The sequence below is a fragment of the Delphinus delphis genome, chromosome 11, assembly GCF_949987515.2.
Source record: "Delphinus delphis chromosome 11, mDelDel1.2, whole genome shotgun sequence".
Lineage (NCBI taxonomy): Eukaryota > Metazoa > Chordata > Mammalia > Artiodactyla > Delphinidae > Delphinus > Delphinus delphis.
In genome coordinates this window covers 81,883,467-81,906,913 of record NC_082693.1, presented here as the reverse complement: position 1 = coordinate 81,906,913, position 23,447 = coordinate 81,883,467, and the positions used below count along the sequence as shown (strand labels likewise).

Below are 23,447 nucleotides of genomic sequence, written 5' to 3'. Positions count from 1 at the left end.
ACTGTCCCTTGGAGAACGTGCCAAGTATAAACAGGTCTTTTCCTATTATATCAGATTGTGAAGTATTTCAAAATTTTCCAAAAGTTTATGACTTTTCTTTCTTTAAACACAGGAGAGATAGAGAGCATTCAAACACCTAGTGTGAGACAAAAGTCTAAAGCCAACTTATTTCGATGCCAGAAGGAGTGTTACACTACGTATATCAGGTGGTCAGCATCAAACCAAGCCCGAAAGCCTTGGTGGTAAGTGGTTGGTTTGTGCTCCCTCCTAGGGTATTTCCTGGTGGACACTCCCTGCACCATCAGGGAAGATTCTGGAATGGATTGTGGTTGTCATTGTTTTAGGTGTGGGGATCATTTTTCCTCCTTCTCTGGGTAACATGGCTCAAGTACAACCAATCGGAGTCCTTCCCTGGAACTGGTATGAAAACACTTGGAGAGACACATTTCCCCGCTGCAGTTACCGATTTGGAAATATGTGAATCAGGGTGAATTAATAGGGACTTCTAGTTCCTCCTACGATGGTAAGCTAGGACAGGCTAATGGCTCCCTCTGCCAAAATCAAACCTGGAGAAGCAGGAGAGCAGATTTCAGGAACTGACAAAACACACAAACACACAAACCAAGATCCTGAGAAATGCCAGGGGAAACAGAAGGTTGCCTTAAGCTGGTGTGTGTGTGTGTGTGTGTGTGTGTGTGTGTGTGAGAGAGAGAGAGAGAGAGAGAGAGAGAGAGAGAGAGAGAGAGAGAGAGAGAGAGAGAGAGAGAGAGAGGGAGAGAGAGAGAGATGGTGGGGAGTGGTAGTGGTTCTCAAGCAGAGTGAGAACACAGGTTAGAGAAATACGTAAGTTCCAGTCTAGCCTCTCCCTCAATGGCATTGGAAAATTAGTTTCCCCTCCCTCAGAAATCAGCTGCAACAGGTCAAATCACAAGTGCTGGTATTCTTGGGGGTAATATCAGGGACGCCCAGAGTCCCGCTTTGTCGGAGAGATGATGAATGTAGGTGCTGCGTGGCCGGCTGGCCTCGAACATTCACTTCTCGGTCCTTTCCCTTTTAAACCCCAGGGCTGGTAGTTACAATCAAGGGAGAGCGCCTCCTTCCAATTCTGCTTTGTTCTAAGCAGGCTTACAAATGAAACTGACCAGAAAAGCCCTCTGACAGAGCGACAGCGCACAGTGGTGCCTGGGACACGTTGTCCTCTTCTCTCTGTAAACTCACCAGGACTGACCTGGCCTCTGACCCTCACCCAAAGTGGTCGATACCTCCATGGGACAAGCACCCACGGGCCAAAATCACAGAATATCTGGGGAAGACAGCTGCCTCCAAAAAATTCCAAAGTAGGCAATATACACCTTCTGAAACAGACATTCTGTAACAGCAGGTCAAGAATTTAAAATAAGCGTGCAAATATGTTTAGGGAGATACAGGAAGGAAGATGGAGGCCTGTGGAGGCTGTGACAGTCAGCAACCATCTCTCCCGTCATGAGAAGAGCACCTGTCTACAGAATGATCACATAGACAGGCGGCCAGAGAGTGAGATCTGAGGGCCTGGATGACCAGTTCTTGGCATGAGGTTCTGCTGCTCGGACAGTGTGAGCTGCTCTAGTATCTTCTGCAGTGAAAAGAGCCAGTAAATCCCTTTCTGCTTAAGCCGGTTTGATTGAGTTTCTGACCCTTGCAAGTACAAGTGCGAGGGTCAGGGATAAAACATTCCTGATGAGCACAAGAGCTGCTGACTGACTTGGATCTGGGCTCCTCCTTGATCCAATATTTCTATGCATCCTCAGTCTCATTAAATCAGTCCGGCATTTCAAAAGGAGACTCTGTCTAACTTCAGTTATTTCATTCTGAGGCCCTTAAGCCTTCCTTTTACTAAGTTTCCAGGCCAGGCCAAATCCAAAATTTAGAATCTAAGCATCTTGAAGCTCAGTATGACACAACGACGTGTTTTATACTCAGATAAACCAAGAGGCAGCGACTTGCTGCTGTGTGACCACCGATAAACAACTTCTACCTCTCTGAGTCTCTGAGTAAAATGGGAATAATAACACCTACCTTGAAGTTGCTGTGAGAATTAGAAATAATAAATGTAGGTTGCCTAGCTATTATTATAATTATTATCGTTTTAGATCTAGAGAGTTTGGTAGGACGACCGACCAATGAAGGCCCTATAAAACCTGAGCACGCTAAACTATCCATGATGATTATTTTAAGGAATTATTACAGCTCCCCTAAAAAAAAGGAATTTCACTCAAGGCAGATCTTTAACATAACAAACAGCATCGCTCAAGATCTTTTTTTTTTTTTTTTTTTTTGCGGTACGCGGGCCTCTCACTGTTGTGGCCTCTCCCGTTGCGGAGCACAGGCTCCAGATGCACAGGCTCAGCGGCCATGGCTCATGGGCCCAGCCGCTCCGCGGCATGTGGGATCTTCCCGGACAGGGGCATGAACCCGTGTCCCCTGCATCAGCAGGCAGACTCTCAACCACTGTGCCACCAGGGAAGCCCCTAACTCATGATCTTTAAGCAAAATTATATTACTGACCAACCTCTTTTGAGTCTCACCACATCTCTATTTCCCAAGCTCACTCTGTTGAATTTGTCCTCATCCAGGCAGGTCTATCTGTATGTTCTCCAAAGGAAGGGAGAGTATTTTGGGCTTTTCTGGTCCCTTGCAGCACATACTAAAAGCCCAAATCTTTGTAAAATCACAGCTGGCTGCTGTTCCTCCCACCAGACTGGCCACCTACAGGGCTAGAGACAGCATGGATGGGTGGGATCCTGGGCTGCCTATCTAATGTACCCACACTTAAATTGAGCAAAACTCTGCAATGCCAACAGTATAATTAGACGGATCCAAGCTGCAGTGATTGTAGAGGTTACATAAAATCTGCCAACCCCTTTCATACCTGGAATCTGGGTAAGCTGATAGGCAGTGGGTCTTAAAAATTCTCCATCAGTCTATACTCCAGCCATTGCTTTGCATTAGCGATACTGCCCTTCAGTAATGAACTCTAGAAATTTGATGAATGTGTCTAAAATTTTAATAAAGTGAGGTGTAACATCAGAAAGGGGTATGTAATAACATATAGACATAATGGTGTTATGTATTTTTTTTTCCAAAGCACTTTCACATATGCTATCTTCTTTGGTCCTCATGACATGCCATGGGGCAAAGAGGGCAGGTATCACTGCCTGCATTTTAGAGAAGAGAAAGCTCAGGCTCAAAGAGTCTGTACATGTGCAAGGTCAAGGAGGTAAGTAGCTGACCTGAACTTGAATCTAGGTCTTTTGGACAATAATGATGATGAAGAGGAGGAAAATAATGGCAGTTGTCACTTACTGGGACCTTACCATTTGCTAAGCACTCTACGCTCATTATCACATGTCTTATAAAGCAGTCATGTGAAATGAGTATCATGTTCTCCATTTTACAGATGAGAACACTGAGGCTCAGAAGAGGTTAAATAACATGTCCCTCTAGTGACAAGTGGTAAACAGCACAGTCAAGATTTGAACCTAACTTTCTCGGATTCCATCAACTGTTCTATTTGCTTCCTGTGATAATAATTAAAGCCAAATACATTTTAAATACATATACAGTAAAACGAATATCTGAATTAGAATACTGAATGATGAAGGTAAGTCTCTCCTACAAGGTAAACTTGAGAATCAAAGACCAGAAAGGACGGAGAGAATGTGGTCACCACCATCTCTCAGGAAGGTGTATATTAAATTCAATCTGGGACTTCCCTGGTGGCACAGTACTTAAGAATCTGCCTGCCAATGCAGGGGACACAGGTTGGATCCCTGGTCCAGGAAGATCCCACATGCCATGGAGCAACTAAACCCATGCGCCACAACGACTGAGCCTGCGCTCTAGAGCCCACGAGCCACAACTACTGAGCCTGCCTGCCACAACTACTGAGCCCGCGTGCCACAACTACTGAAGCCCGTGCACCTAGAGCCCACGCTCCGCAACAAGAGAAGCCACCGCAATGAGAAGCCCCACGCCGCAACAAAGAGTAGCCCCCACTCGCCACAACTAGAGAAAGCCTGCACGCAGCAACAAAGACCCAACAGTCAAAAATAAGTAAATAAATTTATATAAACAAACAAACAAATAAATAAATTCAATCTGACTAAAATGCTGCCTAGTTGAAATTACCTTGGCATAAACGCAGCTGTCTGACAGCCTCATGAATGGACAGTATTTATCGCACACAGGACACATGATGATATCTGTAGCTTGGCAGACTTCTTTACTGGAAAAGAGAACAAAAAAGGACCCTTTCTGATGACATAACAGCATTTTTTTCTCCTTCAATTTCACCAGAATAGTCGACCAGGAAATAAGATTCAGTAGATTAAATTTTTGCCCTCAGAAGCTTCTTAGTCTTTTCTTAGTTATTAATATAAACAAGTCCCTGCACAGTTTAATAGTTTGATAAACCTACGTATTTATGAGGCTGTTTCTTGGCTTTTACATATTAATTAGTTAAGCTCAGGAAAATACATGAAGCAAAACATTGATTGTTTATACCTCAGGTTATACAGAAGTCATTCACAACACTGCACAGGTTGGAAGCGATTTCATACTGAATTATGGGAACAATGAGATACCTCACAGTGTCAGTCTTAACTTCTATGTGCATGATAAATAAGGATAAATTATGGAGGAATAAATAAAAATACTAGGGAGTAGTTCTGGGAGAAAACCACATCTCATTAACAATTTCCCCAGAAATTAAAATATTTTTGCAGGTCACTTTTATTTTTGCAGTCACTTCTAAAAGGCACATTTATTTATTATTTAAGATCACTGTCTGGCCTTGTACGAAGATCTCTATGAATACCTTAAACTATATTCTAGCAAAAGAGCCAAGATAACAATTGTTAACACTGAATCATTCACAAGGTTTCAGCAAGTTGGTGAGATGTCTTTCCAGCTTACAGGGTCCTTGTAAGAACACACAATTGATAAAAAAAAAAAAAGGATGATTAATCCACTATTTTGCAGTATTAGTTAGAAAGAAAAAGGTGAAAAAGTCAGAAAAAGAGCAACTTTGAGCCAGTGAAGGAAAGTGATTTGTTCTGTGGATACGTAGTGGCTTGTATACCCATAAATGTGAGCTTTGCTTCCTTGGTAGCTGGAGACCACAGCAACAAGGGCAATGGATGGGCAGACCTGGTGAAGTGAACGTTTTGAATTTTTCCAGGAGAGATTGGAAAGAAGTTAAAATGAATAGCTAAGTGGGCCGATCGTCTGTGAACACCCCAAAACACAAATGCCCAACTCCAAATATAAGCAAAGGCAGGCTCACCCAGAGCTCCCCGTACCTGACTTGGCAGTGATCCAGAGTTATGACTCCATACAAAAAGACAAATAATCCAATGAAAGCGGCTGGGAAGAGCATGCCGGTGTACCAGCCCAACCAGGCAAAATACAGCCCAATCTTCTCTCCGAAGTACCGCCTGTTTAAGACACAGCAGCCTTGCAAATTATACTGAAGTGTTTAAAGTTAGGCATTATAACACTTTGCTCAGTCATTTTACTTTGTTGTGGTTTTGCTGATAACCATGCAGACAAAGTAAGCGGAGAGAATGGAACGTTTGACCAAATTTAAGCTCTGGACTTAAGTTTCTTTTCCTATTACTCTAGATCAGAAATAGAATGAACCCTTCCGTAAAAGAACAGGATTGTATGCAAGCTTGTTCTGAAAACACAGAATAAACCCAGCTCATTCAGGAAGTTATACATGATACTGTTATTGACAAGGAACCAGGGGAATTTGAAGAGTTGGTGCCAACACATAATCTCAGTTTTGCCATTTCTGAGTGTGTTTGTTTGTAATGCATGTATTATAATTACATATATTTTTTAAAATAGTAAACAAAATTACTGTGAAAAACTTTTAAACACCGCTTTCAATATTTTGTAGTTTTACAAGATGTTTAAAATGCTAGAATCATAAGATGTTACAAAGAAAGAACTCTAATTACTGAGATTCAACATGAATCAATTCTGAGAGCAACTTTCCCTTTTAAGTGATGACTCTTCACAGGCATTGATATCTACCTCTATAAGATATTTTCCTGAGACTAACCAGCCTGCCTAGTGCCCTGTGGTCTGTGAAGTTTGGTTTTTATTTCTTAAATATCATTATTGTGTTTTCTATGCCCTTCAACAGCTAAATTTCATAACTTAGAAGTTAATTACTTCTTAGTCCAATGTAAGAATATTCGAATTATTTCTTATTCTCCTTCTAAACGAATGCTAACCATGTTTCCAAATGCTGTCTGCTGCTTGCCTCCTAGAGTACTCAATGGCTCCTAAAAGCATGGATTATTTATTTATCCTATCTTCTATTGTGTCCCAACAGAAACCTTCCACTTCCAGAAGACTTTTCCAACATAGATTCATATACACAAATATTCAGTTATCCATCCAACAAATTAAAAAATACCTACTATGTGCCAAAAACTGTGCTAAGTTCTGAGAACACAATGGCGAGCAAAATAAGCTTGGTCCCTCCTCCTATGAAGCTTGCAGGGTGACAATCAATTAAAGAAATAAGCTTATAATTACAAAACTGGGAAAAGGGCTACAAAGGAGGGGAACACAATACGATAAGTGCGTATAACAAAGTCATCTGACAACTCTAGCCAGGGAAGACTTCTCTGAGGACGTGACTGTTGGGTTGATGCATGAAAGTTAACTGGGTGGGGTTAGGGGTGGGCTAGAGTGCTTCCAGCAGAGGGAACAGAACCTACAAAGGCCGTGTGATAGGAGGGACCAGGTGAAATAAGGGTGGTGTGGCTGGAACACTGATAATAAGAAATGGGCTGGTGAGGTGGGCACAGGAGAAGCCTCGATGGGCCTTGCAGACCATGCTAAATGCATTGATTTTTCTCTTGAGAAAAATGAAAAGCCATGAGAGGACTGCAGCCAATCTGGGGACATGACCAGTTTCACATTCTGTCTCCAGGGTGGAGAATGGAGTGGAAGGGCCAGAAAGGAAAAAGGGAGACCACATAGGGGAAAACAGCCATAGTCCAGGTCACAGGTGAAGGAAGCAGCAGTGGTAGAGGAGGTGGTGGGGTGTGGCCAGATTCCAGAGATAGGGAGGAAGCAAAATCTAGATATAGGACAAGAACTATTTAAGAGATGAGATTCCCCAGTTGCTCCACAACTTCATTCCACTCAAACCTTGCTTGTGCTTTTCATGTCCCCTCCCTTTGGCCAACACAAATCCCACTGCTCTTCCAGGGCTCAGCTCCGCACCTTCCACAGGGGCACTGGCCCATATCCATCCTTTCCGTTTTTCTTAATTGTTGTAAAACTTTTGGCCTCCATCACACATGTTACCAAATTATGCATGGTCTTGTTTTACAGTTGTCTCAAGTTTGCAGGGCTGGTTTTCCTGAAGGAAACTGTGCATTTCTCAAAGCCAGAGACCATGGCTTCTGTGTGTCTTTGCCAACAGTACTTAGCATTGTACTAGGAACACAATGGGCAGTTAATTAATACTTACTGAAAAATGATAAAATCTTAATCAAGAAACTGTCACGGATGGGAGCTGCTTTGCCTGCAGCAATCTTCTGTAGTTTTTAATCGATGTAATCCTGTGACGTGGGACTCAGGCTGGGAAGAGAATTGGCTTTGATATTGTTTCCCTACTATTTTATCGTATACTGAGACTCGTCAAAGGCAAGTGATCTCATCTCAGAAAATACTGTCCACTCGCCCAGATCATCTGGATCATCTGTTACTCACACAGAGAAGGGGACACAATTCGTCAATGGCCTTGGGTCAACAGGAGTAAACCCTTGTAACAAGGACTCCGGGGAGATGAAATGTAAAGTGAGTTGTCTTATTATTTCATTTTCCTCTGGCATCATTTTTGAAGGGCTCAGGGAAAAGTGAAATAAATCTGGCTAGTCTAGGAAATGAGACATGACTTTCTTTTTAGTAAGGAATCCATGAAGTGTGGATTGTTACTACTCAATCTTAATAATCGGTCTCTAAATAAATAATGAGATGTCAGAGTATAATGCCTCCATGGCAGAAAGTTGGGCATACACAGACAGTTAAAGAAAACCCACATTTTCACTGCACAAATATCATAGGTTAAAAGCAGATATACTCTTTTGACTTGCAGAATTAAAACAATCTTTAAAGGTTATTAGTTTTAAGTGAAAATTAAAGTAAGCCTGAAATTTATTAGAACGACAGCACCCTCTATTTCCTACTTGCATAATAGTAACTAATATTCCATTTGTCACTAATATATGCAAGCAGTGTTACCTCTCTATAACTGTTACTGATAATTTGTCCTTAACAGTCACACGGGTGATGAGCTTCTTATGGAATCTTGGGGGAGGCCTGGCTGATCTCACATGCCCCTTTCCAAGGCTGTTTTGGAGGAAACACCAGCCTCATCAGAGGGAGGTCAGGTTTACCAAGAGCGACCCATGTCCTCTGATAGGCTGCCCTCTTGGGAATAAGTCAGATTTGAGTGTCAGCTGTGCACCGCAGACCGTTTTTGTTTTTCCCCAACGTTGGCTTGTCCCAGTTGACAGTCTGCCCTCATCAGCCTGTGTAAGCTTTATATTTGCATCTGGTTAAAAACTCACCTTACAAGGTCCAAAGGCTGGTATTTATACCACACGCCCCAGGAAGCCCAGCACTCATGGAGCAGATGGCGGTGGTTTACTGCTCCGTGGGTTCTAATGGAGTTTTTACTTCTGTAACTTCCCTGGATAAAAACACCACTGCTGGTGAGGTAATACCCACAAAAGCCAAAAGGAAAAGCTGATAGTAATACTAGCCTTTATGGCAGGAGTAGCAACAGGGGTGATATGAGGAAAAAACAGATCCATTCTATTGAAGGGAAAGCAGTATGGTTAGTTATTCTGGACATAATCTTGATGTTGATGCCATGTCGTAAAAAGCCCGTGCTTGCAGGAATCAGGCAGGTCTGAACTGAGTTAAAATTCAGTTCTGTTACTTTTTAGCTACGAGATCTTATACTCTCTGAGCCTTGGATTCCCAGGTCATAGTGGAATGAACACCTGCCTCATTAGGTTTCTTCTGTGGTTTGAATGACTAGAGCATCCTGCCCCAGAGGCCATGCCCAAGACTTATGAGTTCTCTTTACCACTTGTCTCAAGATAGAGTAGTTGGTAAACAGCCATAGCTGTAACCTGGTCAGATGGTCCTGTCTGTAAGAAAACCCCAGAATGCAAGAGTGGTAAGTTAGCTAAAAAATTACAATAATTCAAATATAATTCAACCTCCTCACGGAACAAATGAGGAGACCGTGGGCCAGTGGAGTAGGGCGTTTCTAAGTTCAGTTAGTAGAAATGCTAGTTTCACAAATAGAACAGGTACTTTCTGGAGGTGAACTAATTTTTGACATTTTAACTCGAGAAGCCCTTTCTTAGTGGAAAGTGAACAGGCCCGAGAGACAAGGAACTCAGGTTCTAGCTCAGCTCAACACGAACTCACTCTAACATTTCTCTAAACCTCTATTTAAATTTTTACCATAAAACAAGGCAACAAGAGCTGCCCTTCCTGCCTCCAAAGGCTGTTATGTGGTCAAATAATATAATCAAGTTAAACTGAGAGCAAAAATTCAAAAGAGCGATTATGTTATTACTGCAGCTGCTATTACTAATTTGGAAGCTCTCTTTTTATAAAATACAGGGCTTTAGCAAGATGCCCACCACCCACTTGCCTGCACAGAAACTTCTGTCCACCTACCGCTGCTCAGACACTGCCCTTACCGTGGGCAAGGGATGGGCAGGGGGAGGATGCAGTCATCACTGCAACCCTTTTTTGGGGGGCAATGCCAACTAATAACCACATGATATGCTTTGGGGACATCTGTCTTTAACATTCAGAAACACCTGTGTGTGACTCCAGAAAACCTTTGTGTCAAAATGTTTGCTTCTGTTACACAAAAAGGATCACTCCACAAAGGTTTCATGGCTGTCTATAATAGGGCCTCAGACGAAAGCCTCTAGTCTCCTTAATGAAAAAGGCTTAAAAATTCGACACCATCCTCTCCATCCTCCTGGTGTTTAAAATCAAGAGAAGAAACACCATAAGCCAAATAAGAAATATATTTTGGAAAGACTTGCCATGGGTGGATAGTTGGAACTGTCCTCCAAGCTTAATTGGCCAACTGTTAACATTGTTTCCCATAGAAGATTTTTCTGAAATTCTCTCTAACTGTAGTTTCACCCTGGCTACTGTGTGAGGTCCTAGAGGATATGGGCTCTGATATTTATCTTTGTGTTCTCTGTGTTGTACTGCGACTGGTACAGGTTCAGTACCATGAAAATGACAGTAATCTCTCACCAGTCATGAGAATTACGTCCCTGAAAACCCATGTATATAAAGTGAATTCTGGGTTAAATTACCCAAAGTCTAATGGGGGAAACAGAGTTAAGGGTAATCACAGTTACATTTATAAAAGTCCTAATAGATGACAAAGACCATGTAGTAAATAAGAATATAAAAATTTATACGTCTTAAGCAACAATAAGTACAATACTATTAATTTCTATTTATCATCCTTTAGTTCCTAGAGACTTTGCAAAATGGCTTCCTCCCACTCTCTAAGGATTAGCTATAAAATTTTTTGTTGCAGAGACTATATATTTCAGAGACATTTTCCCGCTGGGTCTGGCGCCTCATGCAAATTTTCAATGCCTCTTTCATTTTATGACTTGCGGTCCCTCAGCTATTCCTCTAAATTCACGCTGAGTGACTCTTGATTCAAGTACTCATGCAATTAGAATAAAAAGACAGAGAGAAATAAATCCAGGCTGGGGGAGAGATATCACAATGCAAATAGGCCCTCCCCCACTACCCACTGAACAAATTATTCTGAACAAATATCACATCAACAAACTCAATTAATCACTATCCCCAGAAGCTGATTTAATAACACGGAATTGACAGAGAAGGAGAAAAGGCAGGACAATACCTCGTGCAGAGGAAATGCAGCTTCATAGGAGCCATTAGTAAGCAAACGATTCAGACCTGTAACAATAAAAAAGTCCAATGTGAATCAATACTGAGTTGAAATCATCACAACGTAAGACTAATGTAAGGGTGGTTGTTTTGGGAGAAAACAATCTACGTTTTCAAAAGTGGTTCAAAACTACTTAGGGACAACAGCTTAGAAAGTTTTGCCACCTGCTAGGAAACTGGAATCAAGGACTAGAAAATCAGGTTTTCAAACAGAAACAAAATAGTGAAGCACACCTAGCTTGGCATAGAGAAGCGCGTGCGCTGAGAGACGTGGATGAATTAATCATACCAAAAAGATGATTTTCCACCAGGAGCTCTCCCATTTTCATCCAGAAGCTTCAATATGGACAAACCTAACTCCTCTGCATTAGACTAGTGAGATGACTTTGGAAAGTCCTCTTGTCCTCAGGCCTCAATTTTCTCATCCATAAAATGGGAGAGGGGTATTGGATATGTGGATTTGCAATGTTTTATTGGTTAGATATAAGCCACAGTTTCCACCCGCACTTAAGGGGAAGGGACTACACACTGGGGAGTCACCCTAGGGTGTGTCCACCAGAGGTTTATGAATTTTTTTCAGAGAACCAGCTTTTGGTTTCATTGATTTTCTCTATTTTTTTGTTTTCCATTTCATTGATTTCTTCCCTGATTTTTATTATTTCCTTTCACCTACCTACTCTAGATTACTTTAGATCTAATTTCCTTTCCCTCCCTCATTTCTTAAGGTGGAAGGAGAGGTCATTAATTTGGGACATTTCTTTTCCTGTATAGGCATATAGTGCTATAAATTTCTCCCTAAATATTGCACACTTTTTGATATACTGTGTTTTCATTGAATACAGCAACTTTCTGATTTCCCTTTTGACTTCTTTCACCCATGAGTTATTTAAAAATATATTTAGTTTTAAATATTTGTAAATTTTCCAGAGATGGTCTTATTGATGTCTAATTTAATTCCATTGTGGTCAAAGAATTATTAAGTCTTGTTTTATGTCCCCAGGTATGGTCGCTTGGTAATGTTCTGTGTGCACTTAAAAAACGGGTATTCTACTGTTGGTGGTAAAGTGGTCTAAAAGATCAATAAAGTTAATTGTACTGTACTGTTCAGTTCTTCTAACCCCTACTGATTTTCTGTCTACTTGTTCTATTAATTATTGAAAAAGGGGTATTGAAACCTCTGAGTATAATTATGGACTTGCCTATTTCTTTTAGCAGTTCTTGCTTCATGTAGTTTGAAGCTCTGTTATTAAGCATATAAACATTTAGGATTGTTATGTCCTCCAGATGAACTGACTCCTCCATCATTGTAAAGTGGCTTTCTTTATCCCTGGTAACAGTCTTTGCTCTGAAATCTATTTTGTCTGATATCAATATAGCCACTTCAGCTTTCTTTTGGTTAGTGTGCTATATATATATTTTTGATCCTTTTACTTTTAACCTACTTGTGTCTTTAAAGAGTGTTTCTTTGCGGGCAGCAAAAAAATTAGGTCTTGCTTTTTTTTTTTTTTTTTTTTTTTTGGCGGTACGTGGGCCTCTCACTGCTGTGGCCTCTCCCGTTGCGGAGCACAGGCTCTGGACGCGCAGGCTCAGAGGCCATGGCTCACGGGCCTAGCCGCTCCACGGCATGTGGGATCTTCCTGGACCGGGGCACGAGCCCGTGTCCCCTGCATCGGCAGGCGGACTCTCAACCACTGAGCCACCAGGGAAGCCCAGGTCTTACTTTTTAAATTTAATGGCAACTTCTGAATTTTGGACTGGGATTTTCAGACCATTTATATTTAATCCTTTGTGAATTAAGAGGTGTTCCAATCTCATTGGAAATCCTTTTGGATTGCTCTTTCTCTGGCCTTGGGTAGTTTCCTGATGTGTGTACTAATCGGTACTCTGCTAAATACTTGAGGTGGCCCTCTGCAGATCTTCAGGGTTCTCTGGGAAGCTCTCTGCTTTCTGGTATGTTGTCCTGTGAACTCTGGCTGCCTGGGTCTCCCTGGACTCCCAGCAACATCTTTTCAACTCAGGGAGTCTACCAGGTTCTGCCTGGATTCTTTTTCCCTGTGTTGCTGTCCAGAAACCATCTCACTGTAGTAAGCTGGGGCAACTGTAGGGCTCACCTCATTTGTTTTCTGTCCTCGGGCTTCCCTGTCCTTGACTGCCCAATGTTCAGTGTCTTGAAAATAGTCATCTCATACATTTTTTGTTTTTCCTTTTTTGACTGTTTCAGGTGGGAGAGCAAATCCTGTGCCTGTTACTCCATCTTGGCCAGAAGTGGAAGTGTAATGTTTTGATCTTTAAAGTTTCTTTCAGATCAAGAATACTACTACTTCCTAAAATGTACTTCAGAGAAGATGGCTGGAAGGATGTCTCTCAAGTGGCTTAGAGATGAGGTCTCTCCATGCTTGAGATCCTGATGAGAGTCCAGAGGCTTAGCCTGACTGGAAAATGGAACATGCACTGATTCACCTTTTATTGATGGAGGGTCAATTAATGTTTATGTATTTTTAATCATGGTAACATGTAAATGTATTTTAAGATGCTTTGACATTAACACTAAATGTCTAAGAAAAGCATCTGAAATACAAATATCCATAGGGCTTTGTATTTTGTCTAGCACCCAGGAGGCCCTCAATAAATACCTCTGTAATGAATGAATAAATGATTATGTAGAAAGCTTTGATTTTCTGGAGCCTCCCTCTATCAAGAATTCTACATATATCATCAATAACTTTCAAATATCCCGGAATAACAGAAAAAATAAGATTCACGGGGACCTAATAAGAGACTTCTCATGATGACCTTTGTAAATTTATGATAATTTATCACAGACCTGAAAAGTAAGAAAGTAGTTAATATTTAAAATCTATCACCTTAGTAATTTCCCCTTTGAGCACCAGTTTTGAAAATATGACTTCATCTCAAGATTTATTTTATGCACTTATATTGTTAAATAAACCTTTGTTGATCTATTAATTGCTCTATTTTGAAAATGGATTTCACTAGGTTTGATTTTCAGAGTTGTAATAAACTCAGAGTGAAATTGAAAAACTTACATAGTGGTAATTTTTGCTCCACTGAAATACCCTTATAAGTCATGTTTACAGACAGTATTTTTGTATTATCTCTAATCAATGTTGGCTCATGCAAGATGCCACTTTCAGAAAGAGTTTCAGGCAGAAAATAACACAGGATAAACATTAATTCTATCAATAAATTAAATTTTCTTCTAACATGTTGTTTCTTTTATTTATGAAACCAAAGATGATAACGAAACACTGGGTCAACAGAGCATTTATAGTTCTACTCCATATTTTTCAGCATAATGTCTGATCTTGGGTTAGTAATTTATTCTGAGATCGGTTATTTCTAACCAGATATTTTTTCAGTTCGGCATTACTGATTTTCAAAGCACTGGGGTTCTTGAAGAGAATTCTCTTTCTTTCATCTAATGAGAGAAACTTTTACAACGATCATTTCTTACTAGTAACAATATTACACTTCTCGTGTTTTTTCAAAACATTTAAAAATTATTGTCTTTGCCCTTTTCTGTCTCCATCTTGACTAGTTGTAAAAAATAACCCACATTTTGAGATGCAAAAGTTAAGCACAATAATTGCTATATGGCCTCACTGTACACAGTCTTTGATTGTGTACAAACGCTGATGGTTAGACATTGATCATGTTTAAAAGATTTTCAATTCAGTTCAACAAGCACTCCTCCTATATGCCAGATACTGTGCTAGGCAATGATGATACAAAGGTGAACAAGGCAACTTATTTACAATTGAGGAGCTTATTATCTAGATCAGCAGTTTTTAGCTGCAGGTTCTCAATACCCTAGTATGTTATAATGAGTTGTGAGGTGTGCTTGTATTATACTACCAATATTAGCGAAGGGACTGTTTTTAAAAATTATTTGCATGTTATGAAATAATCCGCTACTGCCATAATCATTTCACTTCCACTCACTTGTTTTCTAGCATGTTCCTGATATGATGTTAACCAAGAAAAGTATGATAAAAGTATGTATAGCACATCCTAAGTTTGTTAAAAAAAATCACATGGACAAATGGGGTATAAAGATGAAAAGAGTAATTAATGTGATACTTAAGTTATTTGGTACGCAAAAATGTCAACAGTGGTTCTCTTTAGTTGGTAGAACTTTCATAATGTCATTGAAAGTAAATAATTCAACGTAATGAAAGAAGAGTTGTACATGATCGTCAAATAGACACTGCAAAAATAATTGCCATTGGAATTCAGAAGAGGAAATCCTTGGAGCCAGAATGGCCATGGAGGACATTACTGGTGGGGGATGTGTCCCAAGGATGGATGGCTGCCGCAGAGAATATGAGAACGTGCTAACCTACAACCCCATCCAAGTCAAGAAAGCCCTAAGTCAGGTTCAACTTCACCACACCCACCTACATTGACTCTCACTGAACACATGATTCCAGGTGTATTCAGATCTGGACTAGGTATCTGTTTCTCCCTATAGTATTTTAATTTATGCAGCTTGGGATCAAAGTAGTGTTTTGCAGCTTCGGCATACTAGTGACTCACACTTGCATTCAACTAAACCTCCCAAGTCTATCTCTCTTCATGATGTGTTGAGCAACATTTCTCCCACACGGTATCAGGGTAGCTGTTTCGCTGAGTTTGAGTGCAGCACTCTACATTTACAAACTATTAAATGCCATCACTGAGATCTATGAGGATCTGACTCCAATGACTAACATAATGCATCCTTCCAGTCTCCACCCCACCTGAAAGCCTGATGAGAACACTGTCTAGGTTATGTGCCAGCTATCAGTTTATTGCCCCTTAGCTCCAAATGCAGGTTCATTGCCTGCTTTGCAATAATGGAGCTGGACCTTGTAAATACTCCTCCTTTGCCAGGTAGTACAATGTTAAGCTTTGTCAGCAGAAGGCACTGGAGGGACAATGGGGGAGGAAGGAGTTTGTCCTCTTGGTACTAGCATGCTCCTCTCAGTAGGCTTCTGCAGCTCATAGCTTCTGTGGAATCCAGCACCTGCAGTGCCTGGTGGCCAGCAGCCCTGGCCCCTCCTTAAGGGCGGGTGTCCCCCTGAACAGCTTCACAGAGTAATAACGCTGGTGCAACACCTCCGAATGAATGGCTTCCTTGGAACCCCTCCAGGCAGCTTCTCCCAGTACTTGAGATGGCAGATTCGCAGAGTCCTACTGGCACAGAACCCCCAGCAAACTTTTCTGCCATCTAGTGAACCGCAGCCGCACCCTTTCCAACAAGGTCTGCATCTCAGCTTTGTTGTGGGGAGTCTCTGTAGGGCTGGTGGCTGCTCCTAATATCTGCTCCTTTTCTATTCTTTAGAGGTTTTCTTACCCTTTACTAGCCAATCCTCCATTAACTACAAACTTCTGTCACAGTTAGTTATTTATATATTAACTTTCCTGTTCAAATTCTGTGTGGCTTTTGTGTTCTGATTAGACCCTGACTGATATAGGTCATCCTTCAAAGTATTGATAAAAATCTCACTGGGACAGAGATACCCAAAAACAAAGCCACCCAAATCCTCCTGATATATAGTAATCTGTTTAATAAGGAAGGATATTTGGTAATATATTATGGAAAGACTCTCGTACAAATGCCCCAAATATACTGTGTGGAGGTTATTACTGGGGCAGGTGATTATTGGGAGGATGTACTTACGTGTGACGGCTCTTCTCTGCCCTTTGCTGCTCCCTGTGCCTGGAACACCTGCTCTTCCAACTTCCCACACTGGCTCCCTCTTGTCATTCAGGTTTCAGTGCAAATTCAGCGTCTCAGAAAAGCTTTCCCTGACCACTCCATCCATCTCAGCTTGAACTCACCCCCACCCCTTAGCCGTCTATCTCTGAAACATCATCTATTTCGATTTCTTCATGCTATGTATTGTGTTTACTTATTTATTGTCTGTTTTTAACTCCTTGAACATATGCTCCAGGAGAGAATGGTGCCCATCTCCCCAACACCTCACCCAGTACCTGGCACATAATGGGCGCTCCTTACATATTTATTGAATTGAGAGCACTTCTCCATGATCTTAGATAAATGAGATGCCATGTTATTTTTTAAAAGCGATCTAAGGATTCTATTAAGATTTTACACTTCTGAGTCATCCATCAGGGGAGTATGCAGGTAGAGGCTTTATGAATCATGAGCATTTCTAGAATTGATATCAACTTAATAAGACCAAAGGATAGAGTCTGTAATCCCCCAAATCAAATGTAACTTGTTATACTAATATACTACTTACCAATTTTGTTTTTTCCTTCTTCATACTTTATTCTTTGTAAAATATGATGTACGATTCTACTTCTCGTGGCATTGTTGAAGAAAGTGTCTTTGTTGTGTATGATGAAGCTGCGCACACACATTGAAAGCACAAATTGAGGATTAATTGGAGGCAAGGGATCTAATCTTTGATATAATTTGGTGTGACTTAGACAGAGGTGTCTTCCGTCTGTCACAGAGAGGGTATGTCTGGAACAGCAATGAGAGAACCCAGAGGTCACACCAGAGGCAAGAGGCTCACAACTCTCAGCAGCTCGGTTCTCAGCCTCCTGAGAACATTCACATCATTATGTCAGGAGAGAGCTGGAGCTAAATGAAATTAAGTGACTTTCAACTAATACCAAGGCTAAGCCTCATATCTTGTTTTTTTTTTCCTCAGTAAGGTCCTTAGATAAATTCAACTAAAAATTCATTTTGTTTTTATCTCCTTTTGTCGTCTACCTCATCCCCTCCCGTGTCATTTTCAGGAATTTTAATATCTGAAACTGGTTTGGGTGATAGACACAAGAGTTAGGTAATGAGCTCTGGCCTGGCTCAGGGGTGAGGTCAGAGGCGCGTCTCTAGAAATTGCTTCTCTCCCGCTCCTTTCCCATGTTCCTCCTCTCCTGGAAGGGGTCCCCCTCTCTTCTAGAGCATATACTTAAGATTGCTGCTCTCTCAGCCAAGGGCCCACCCAGCCTCTGCAGTTTCTCACAGGACTCACTCACACACACACACACACACACACACACACACACACCCCACACACACACAACACTGAGTTCCCAGTAGGTGTTCCTACCCTACTGAGAGGTTTTCCAGGTAACAGATAGAGCTTCCAGGACCATACAACGCAGCATGAAGTGGCCAGGTCTTCCCCTCCCAAGAACATGTTAAATGGTAGAATATTAGAGATACTGGGAAAGTATAATTGCTTCGTAAATTATAAAGTTTATTAACTCAGCAAACTTTTATTGGGTACTTTGCATGAATTGGACACCATGCAAGACTTATCAATGGTAGCAGCCATTGCCCTCAAAATCCAGCTCAGAAGTCACCTTCCTCAGCGAGTCTCGCCACCCCTCCAACTGCACTTCTGCCACCCGAAGAGTTCAGTACTCTCTCCTCTCTCTCTATTAAAATTTCTTTTCCCAAGAAGATGAATTCTTAGGTGTTGCTCAAATCATTCGGAGATAAAACTGGCCTGGAGAAAGGGTGGTCCAAGCATGGGGTTTGGCTTGGGAATTGAACTGGGAATGTGAGTTTGGGGTAAAGGAGAAAAAGGCCAGAGAATATGAAGACAAAATGTAAATCACATGGACCGACTTCCTGGAGAAGGACTTTCCTCTCATTTCTACTTCTCCTGTATTCTGTTATAGAATATTGTTCTCAGAAAAAAGTAATTTGACTTGGTGGAGGAGAGATAAATGCTATGTGGGTAAATGAGGAAGCTGCAGCATTTATCTTATATCTTCTCTAGGGTTTTCTGAAAACATTTTATGGCATCAAAGAGGAAGAGGGGAAAACTAAGAGTTACATCAAATGCGGTTCCTTTTATTTTATCCTCCTCTGCTTTTTCACCTTATTTGAGACAGACCACTGCACTTTAATACCAATAAAGATGGCATAAAGAAGTAGACAACAAATAAAAAAGCCCATTTTTGACTCACAATTTCAGATAACTGAAAGCTGATAAGCATGACCGTGCTTGACAAGACAATTCTGGGCTAAAAGCGCATGTCCCTCCTCCACTAAATGGTTTTCCGCTTCCTTCTGTTTTTGATAGCACCCCATTACATTTTGGGAGCTCATGTTCTCTATAATAAGCACCACAGGTGAACTTCACAATTTTGTTTTCCTCTTCTTTACATCTAGGTTGTACCTGGGTCCTGGAGATTCTACAGTGGGAACAAATATATAGAGCATGTGCTTCCAGGCACTATTCTAAGCTCCAGATATGGTAACTCATTCCATGCTTATAATAAGCCGGGAGGTCAGTACTGTACAGCCCCATGTTACAGGCGAAGAACCAGAGAGGTTAAGTGATGCACCCCAGTCACTCAGTAAGGATCAGAGCCAGGATCTGAACTCAGGCAGTCTGGCTCCAGAGGCTGTCATCTTATCCGTGCCACTCACTTGCCTCCCTGGGGCAGAAACTTCTGACTCCTGGACGTTGGTTCTCCTGGGGATCAGCCCAAGAGGTGCTCTGCTGGGAATGTTCTCCTTGTTTCTACTTATCCTTAGAGCCTCAGCTCAGGTCACATCTCCCTCTGGAGGTCTTCCCTAACTCCCCCACGCACACCCTGAAGAGTAATGTGGTGGGTGCTACGAAAAGAGAAGGGAGCAGAAAAACCATTTCATGAAGGAGAGAGATGAAATTTTAGCTTCAGCATTATGCCCACTTTCCCTTAAGACTTTGAAGTGAGACAGACCTCAGCCTGAACCCCAGCTTTGCCACTTACTGTGTGGTGTTGGGACTGTCCCTCAACTTCCCTGGGTCTTGGTTTCCTCATCTGTGAAATGGGATAGCACTGTAATCATTTTCATAGGGTTTCTGCAGAATTAGGTGAGGTGAGGAACACTGCTGAGCCTGAGTCTGGCATTTAATCAGCTCTCAGAGTTAGCTGTCACCATTGCTGTTGTTTCTATAACATTATATAGAACTTGTCTGCCTACATGACTGTCTTCTCTGTAAGAGCTTCTTCAGAGCAGGGACCGACCATGTGCATCTCTATTTCCAGTACTGGTATGGGGTTTGGCATACGATAAGCCCTTAAAGTTGGCTCAGATGAGAACAAATGAGATCTTCTGGAGAACCCCAGCTAATGTGGGGGCCTATGAGACTAACTCTCATCTCATTATACCTTGGCCTCTATTTCTGCTTCCTGGAAATCTTTCTACCCACTCCATCTTTCCAGCTACCATATGAACTATTCTCTCCACGTTACTTGTCTAAGGATCTTCTTGTAGGGGGTGGAGCAATCTCATTTTCTCTGTCACTCCTTCAAACTGGAGGGCTAAGAGAAAGAACAGTGATGACTTCCTACATCACGGTTCTCAAGCTTTTCTTAGCCACTTACAAAACAACCCTCCTCAAATGAAATCGCACACAAACACCATGTAAGTGGAGCTGTTGGGGAAATGTAAGACTTGGTACTCAATCTCTGAGGTATGAGGGTTCCACCCAGGCTTAGAAACTCAGCTCTGCTTTCACACATTGCTGCTGGGCAGCAAACAAGTACAAATTGTATGAGGGCATCTTGACCAGGTCTATCAAAATTATTCATATAGCCTCATCACATCTCCTCTGATCTAGCAATTCCTCTCTGGAAATTTATTCTACAAGTATGCTCACCCAAGTGCAAAGTGACAGATGTACAAGAATGTTCACTGTGGCATGGGTTATAACAGCAAACCTCTGGAAATGAACTAAATAATTCATCAGCAGAGGAGGGGATAAACAAATAATGGTACAACGCTACAATGGAACACTGCAGCTGTAAAGAGATTAAAGGATGCTCAGTGTAGATATAAAAAATCTCCAAGATACTACAGGGCAAAAATAAAGCTCAAAACAGTCATACAGCTATTTGTGTCCAAGAGGAAAACATATACATGTAAAGGAGTACACAGATATATGTGTTGACATGTATGTTTGTTGGTGCATGCAGAGAATGACCATGGAAGGATATATAAACATCTGGAAAGACTGGTTGCCTATGGGAAGAACTAGGTGACTGGGAAGGTAGGAAGGAAACTTCACTGTACACACTTAAGACGTTTTTATCATAAGTAAGTACTACCTATAAAAAAAAACCCTGAAATATTAGAAAAAAGAAAATTTAAAGGGAAAATGCAATTTCTGTTCTAAGTTGTTCTTACTTTCACCCTCCGTGGTGAGGAGGGGAATAAACTGCTGAATTGGTGGAGGATCAACTATATGATTAAGGCTCTAAACATCTATCTCCTTATCCTACCCCTTAGAGGAATTCTGCAACATGCCCAAAGTCATTCAACCAGCAGGTGTTGAGAAAGGGTTAAAAAACCAAACGCCGGGCTTCTCTGGTGGCGCAGTGGTTGAGAATCCGCCTGCCGATGCAGGGGACACGGGTTCGTGCCCCGGTCCGGGAAGATCCCACATGCCGCGGAGCAACTAAGCCTGTGCGCCACAACTACTGAGTCTGCGCTTTCGAGCCCGCGAGCCACAGTTACTGAGCCCGCATGCCACAACTACTGAAGCCCGCGCGCCTAGAGCCCATGCTCCGCAACAAGAGAAGCCACCGCAATAAGAAGCCTGCACACCACAACGAACAGTAGCCCCCCACTCACCGCAACTAGAGGAAGCCTGTGTGCAGCAACAAAGACCCAACACAGCCAAAAATAAACAAATAATAATAATAATAAAAAAACCCAAATGCCTTGCTCCAAATCTTCCCATTCTTTTGTAAAAGGAACTGCTGGAAGGTCTGCCTGTGTGCATGTGTGTGAAGGGGGCTTTCTGAATGCTTCCATCTTGCCCTACGAGGAAGGCCCTGCTCACTAAGTAATGGGCAGACCTGAGCCTGAGGCTCCCGCTGACCCCCTCCAGGACCTCTACCCTCCTGCCTTCCCTGGAGGAGAACAGCTCTTGGTTTTTACTTGGGAAGGCTCCGACCTCCTTTACTCGAGGAGGGATGAAATAGAAAAGGAAAACGCTGTGAAACTGAGGTTCAACTCCAGACCTCTTGGGGCTGTGGTTATTTGCTCTTTACTGATATGTTCTCCTCTGGTCACCTGTCCACGGCAGTGTGGTAGAGTATCACAATATGCCGGGTGTTTATCAGTCAAGCATTCTGTTTGCTCTGTGCAAAGCACTGTGTGTTGAGGGTGTTATACATGGAGGTGGGTGGAGGGTGGGAAGGGACGTGGATGTTAGGTATGCATGTATTTTAATCAGGGGACTGCAAAAGCGGAAAGAACCCAGCTCCTTTCTTATATATTCCTATTCGATAAAATGAGAAACACGCCAACATTCAAGGGTGTGAACTGGGGAAAGGTGCTTTTTAGAGACGGGTATAAACTCAGCTTATGAAGCGTGCCACTTGTAAAGCAGATAACAACTCATTTCTTTTTCCTAAACTTTCCTCTTAGGCCACAGCTGTGAGGATAAGACTACACTGTCTTCACAATTACTTCAGTTTGAATTGGCTAGAGGCCAGTACTGTTGGATAAAAATTTCTAAGATAATGGAAATGTTCTATATCTGTGTTATCCAATATGGTAGCCACTGGTCATATGTATCTGCTAAGCACCTGAACTGTGGCTAGTGTAACTGAGAAAGTGAATTTTTACTTTAATTTAAACTGATTAAAATTTAAACAGCCGCACGTGGCTGGGAGCTAACTGATATTGACGGTGCAGATAAACAAGGGCCTGAACTGTGGACGACACTTTGAGTAAGCAGGACGAGCCTAACGATGGGGTCCTTATCTTGCATCCCCCTTTGACTACAGAAACTGGAGCAGGAAACTGGGCGAGGGGTGAGCGTGCCCTCCAGGTCCATGTACAGGTTGCCTGAAGACCTGAATTCAAGGCCTGCTCTTCTCCTTTAGCTGTGTGGTTTGGGGGAGGTCACTGAGTCTCTCTTGAGACACAGAAATCTGTCAGGAAAATGAGGGTCATAATGCCTTAACTGCCCAAGGACAGGGTTAGGCAGTCACAAAGCGAGACAATAAATTACTGAGATAGATCACTAAACCTAGTTGGTAGGCAGTTGGATATAGTGTCCAATCGTCTATTTGAGATCACATTTGTAGTCTAAGAGACAACTCAAACCGACCTTTCTAAAAGAAAAACCTGCTTCCTCCCTGGTCTTTTCCATCTTAAAAAATGGCACTACTAGGCACCCAATTTCTCAAGTCACAAACTTGAAATTATCTTTGATCCTCTGTCTCTCATATCTGATATCCAATCAAGTTCTTTGGGTTCCTCTTCCCAAATGTTACCCTGAATCTGATCCTTTCTCACACTTCTTGCTTCAAAGCTGTTTCCAGGACTACTGCAGTAGCCGCCTGACTATTCTAATTTCACTCTTTCCCCTTTAGTTCATCCTCTATGAATCTATGAGGCAATGATCTTT

General features: G+C 41.9%; 1 protein-coding gene across 1 annotated transcript in view; it reads right to left on the bottom strand.

Annotated features, from left to right (window-relative positions):
- The window catches only part of ANO4 (anoctamin 4), a 215,727-nt gene that overhangs the window by 98,193 nt on the left and 94,087 nt on the right, over nucleotides 1-23,447 (bottom strand). Inside the window, exons 7-11 of the mRNA XM_069541243.1 lie at nucleotides 17,313-17,419; nucleotides 10,997-11,052; nucleotides 8,637-8,758; nucleotides 5,340-5,474; nucleotides 4,168-4,264 (exon numbers count right to left, since the gene is read on the bottom strand). Of these exons, the coding sequence (XP_069397344.1) occupies nucleotides 4,168-4,264; nucleotides 5,340-5,474; nucleotides 8,637-8,758; nucleotides 10,997-11,052; nucleotides 17,313-17,419 (517 nt within the window). The remainder of the gene's footprint in view (nucleotides 1-4,167; nucleotides 4,265-5,339; nucleotides 5,475-8,636; nucleotides 8,759-10,996; nucleotides 11,053-17,312; nucleotides 17,420-23,447) is intronic.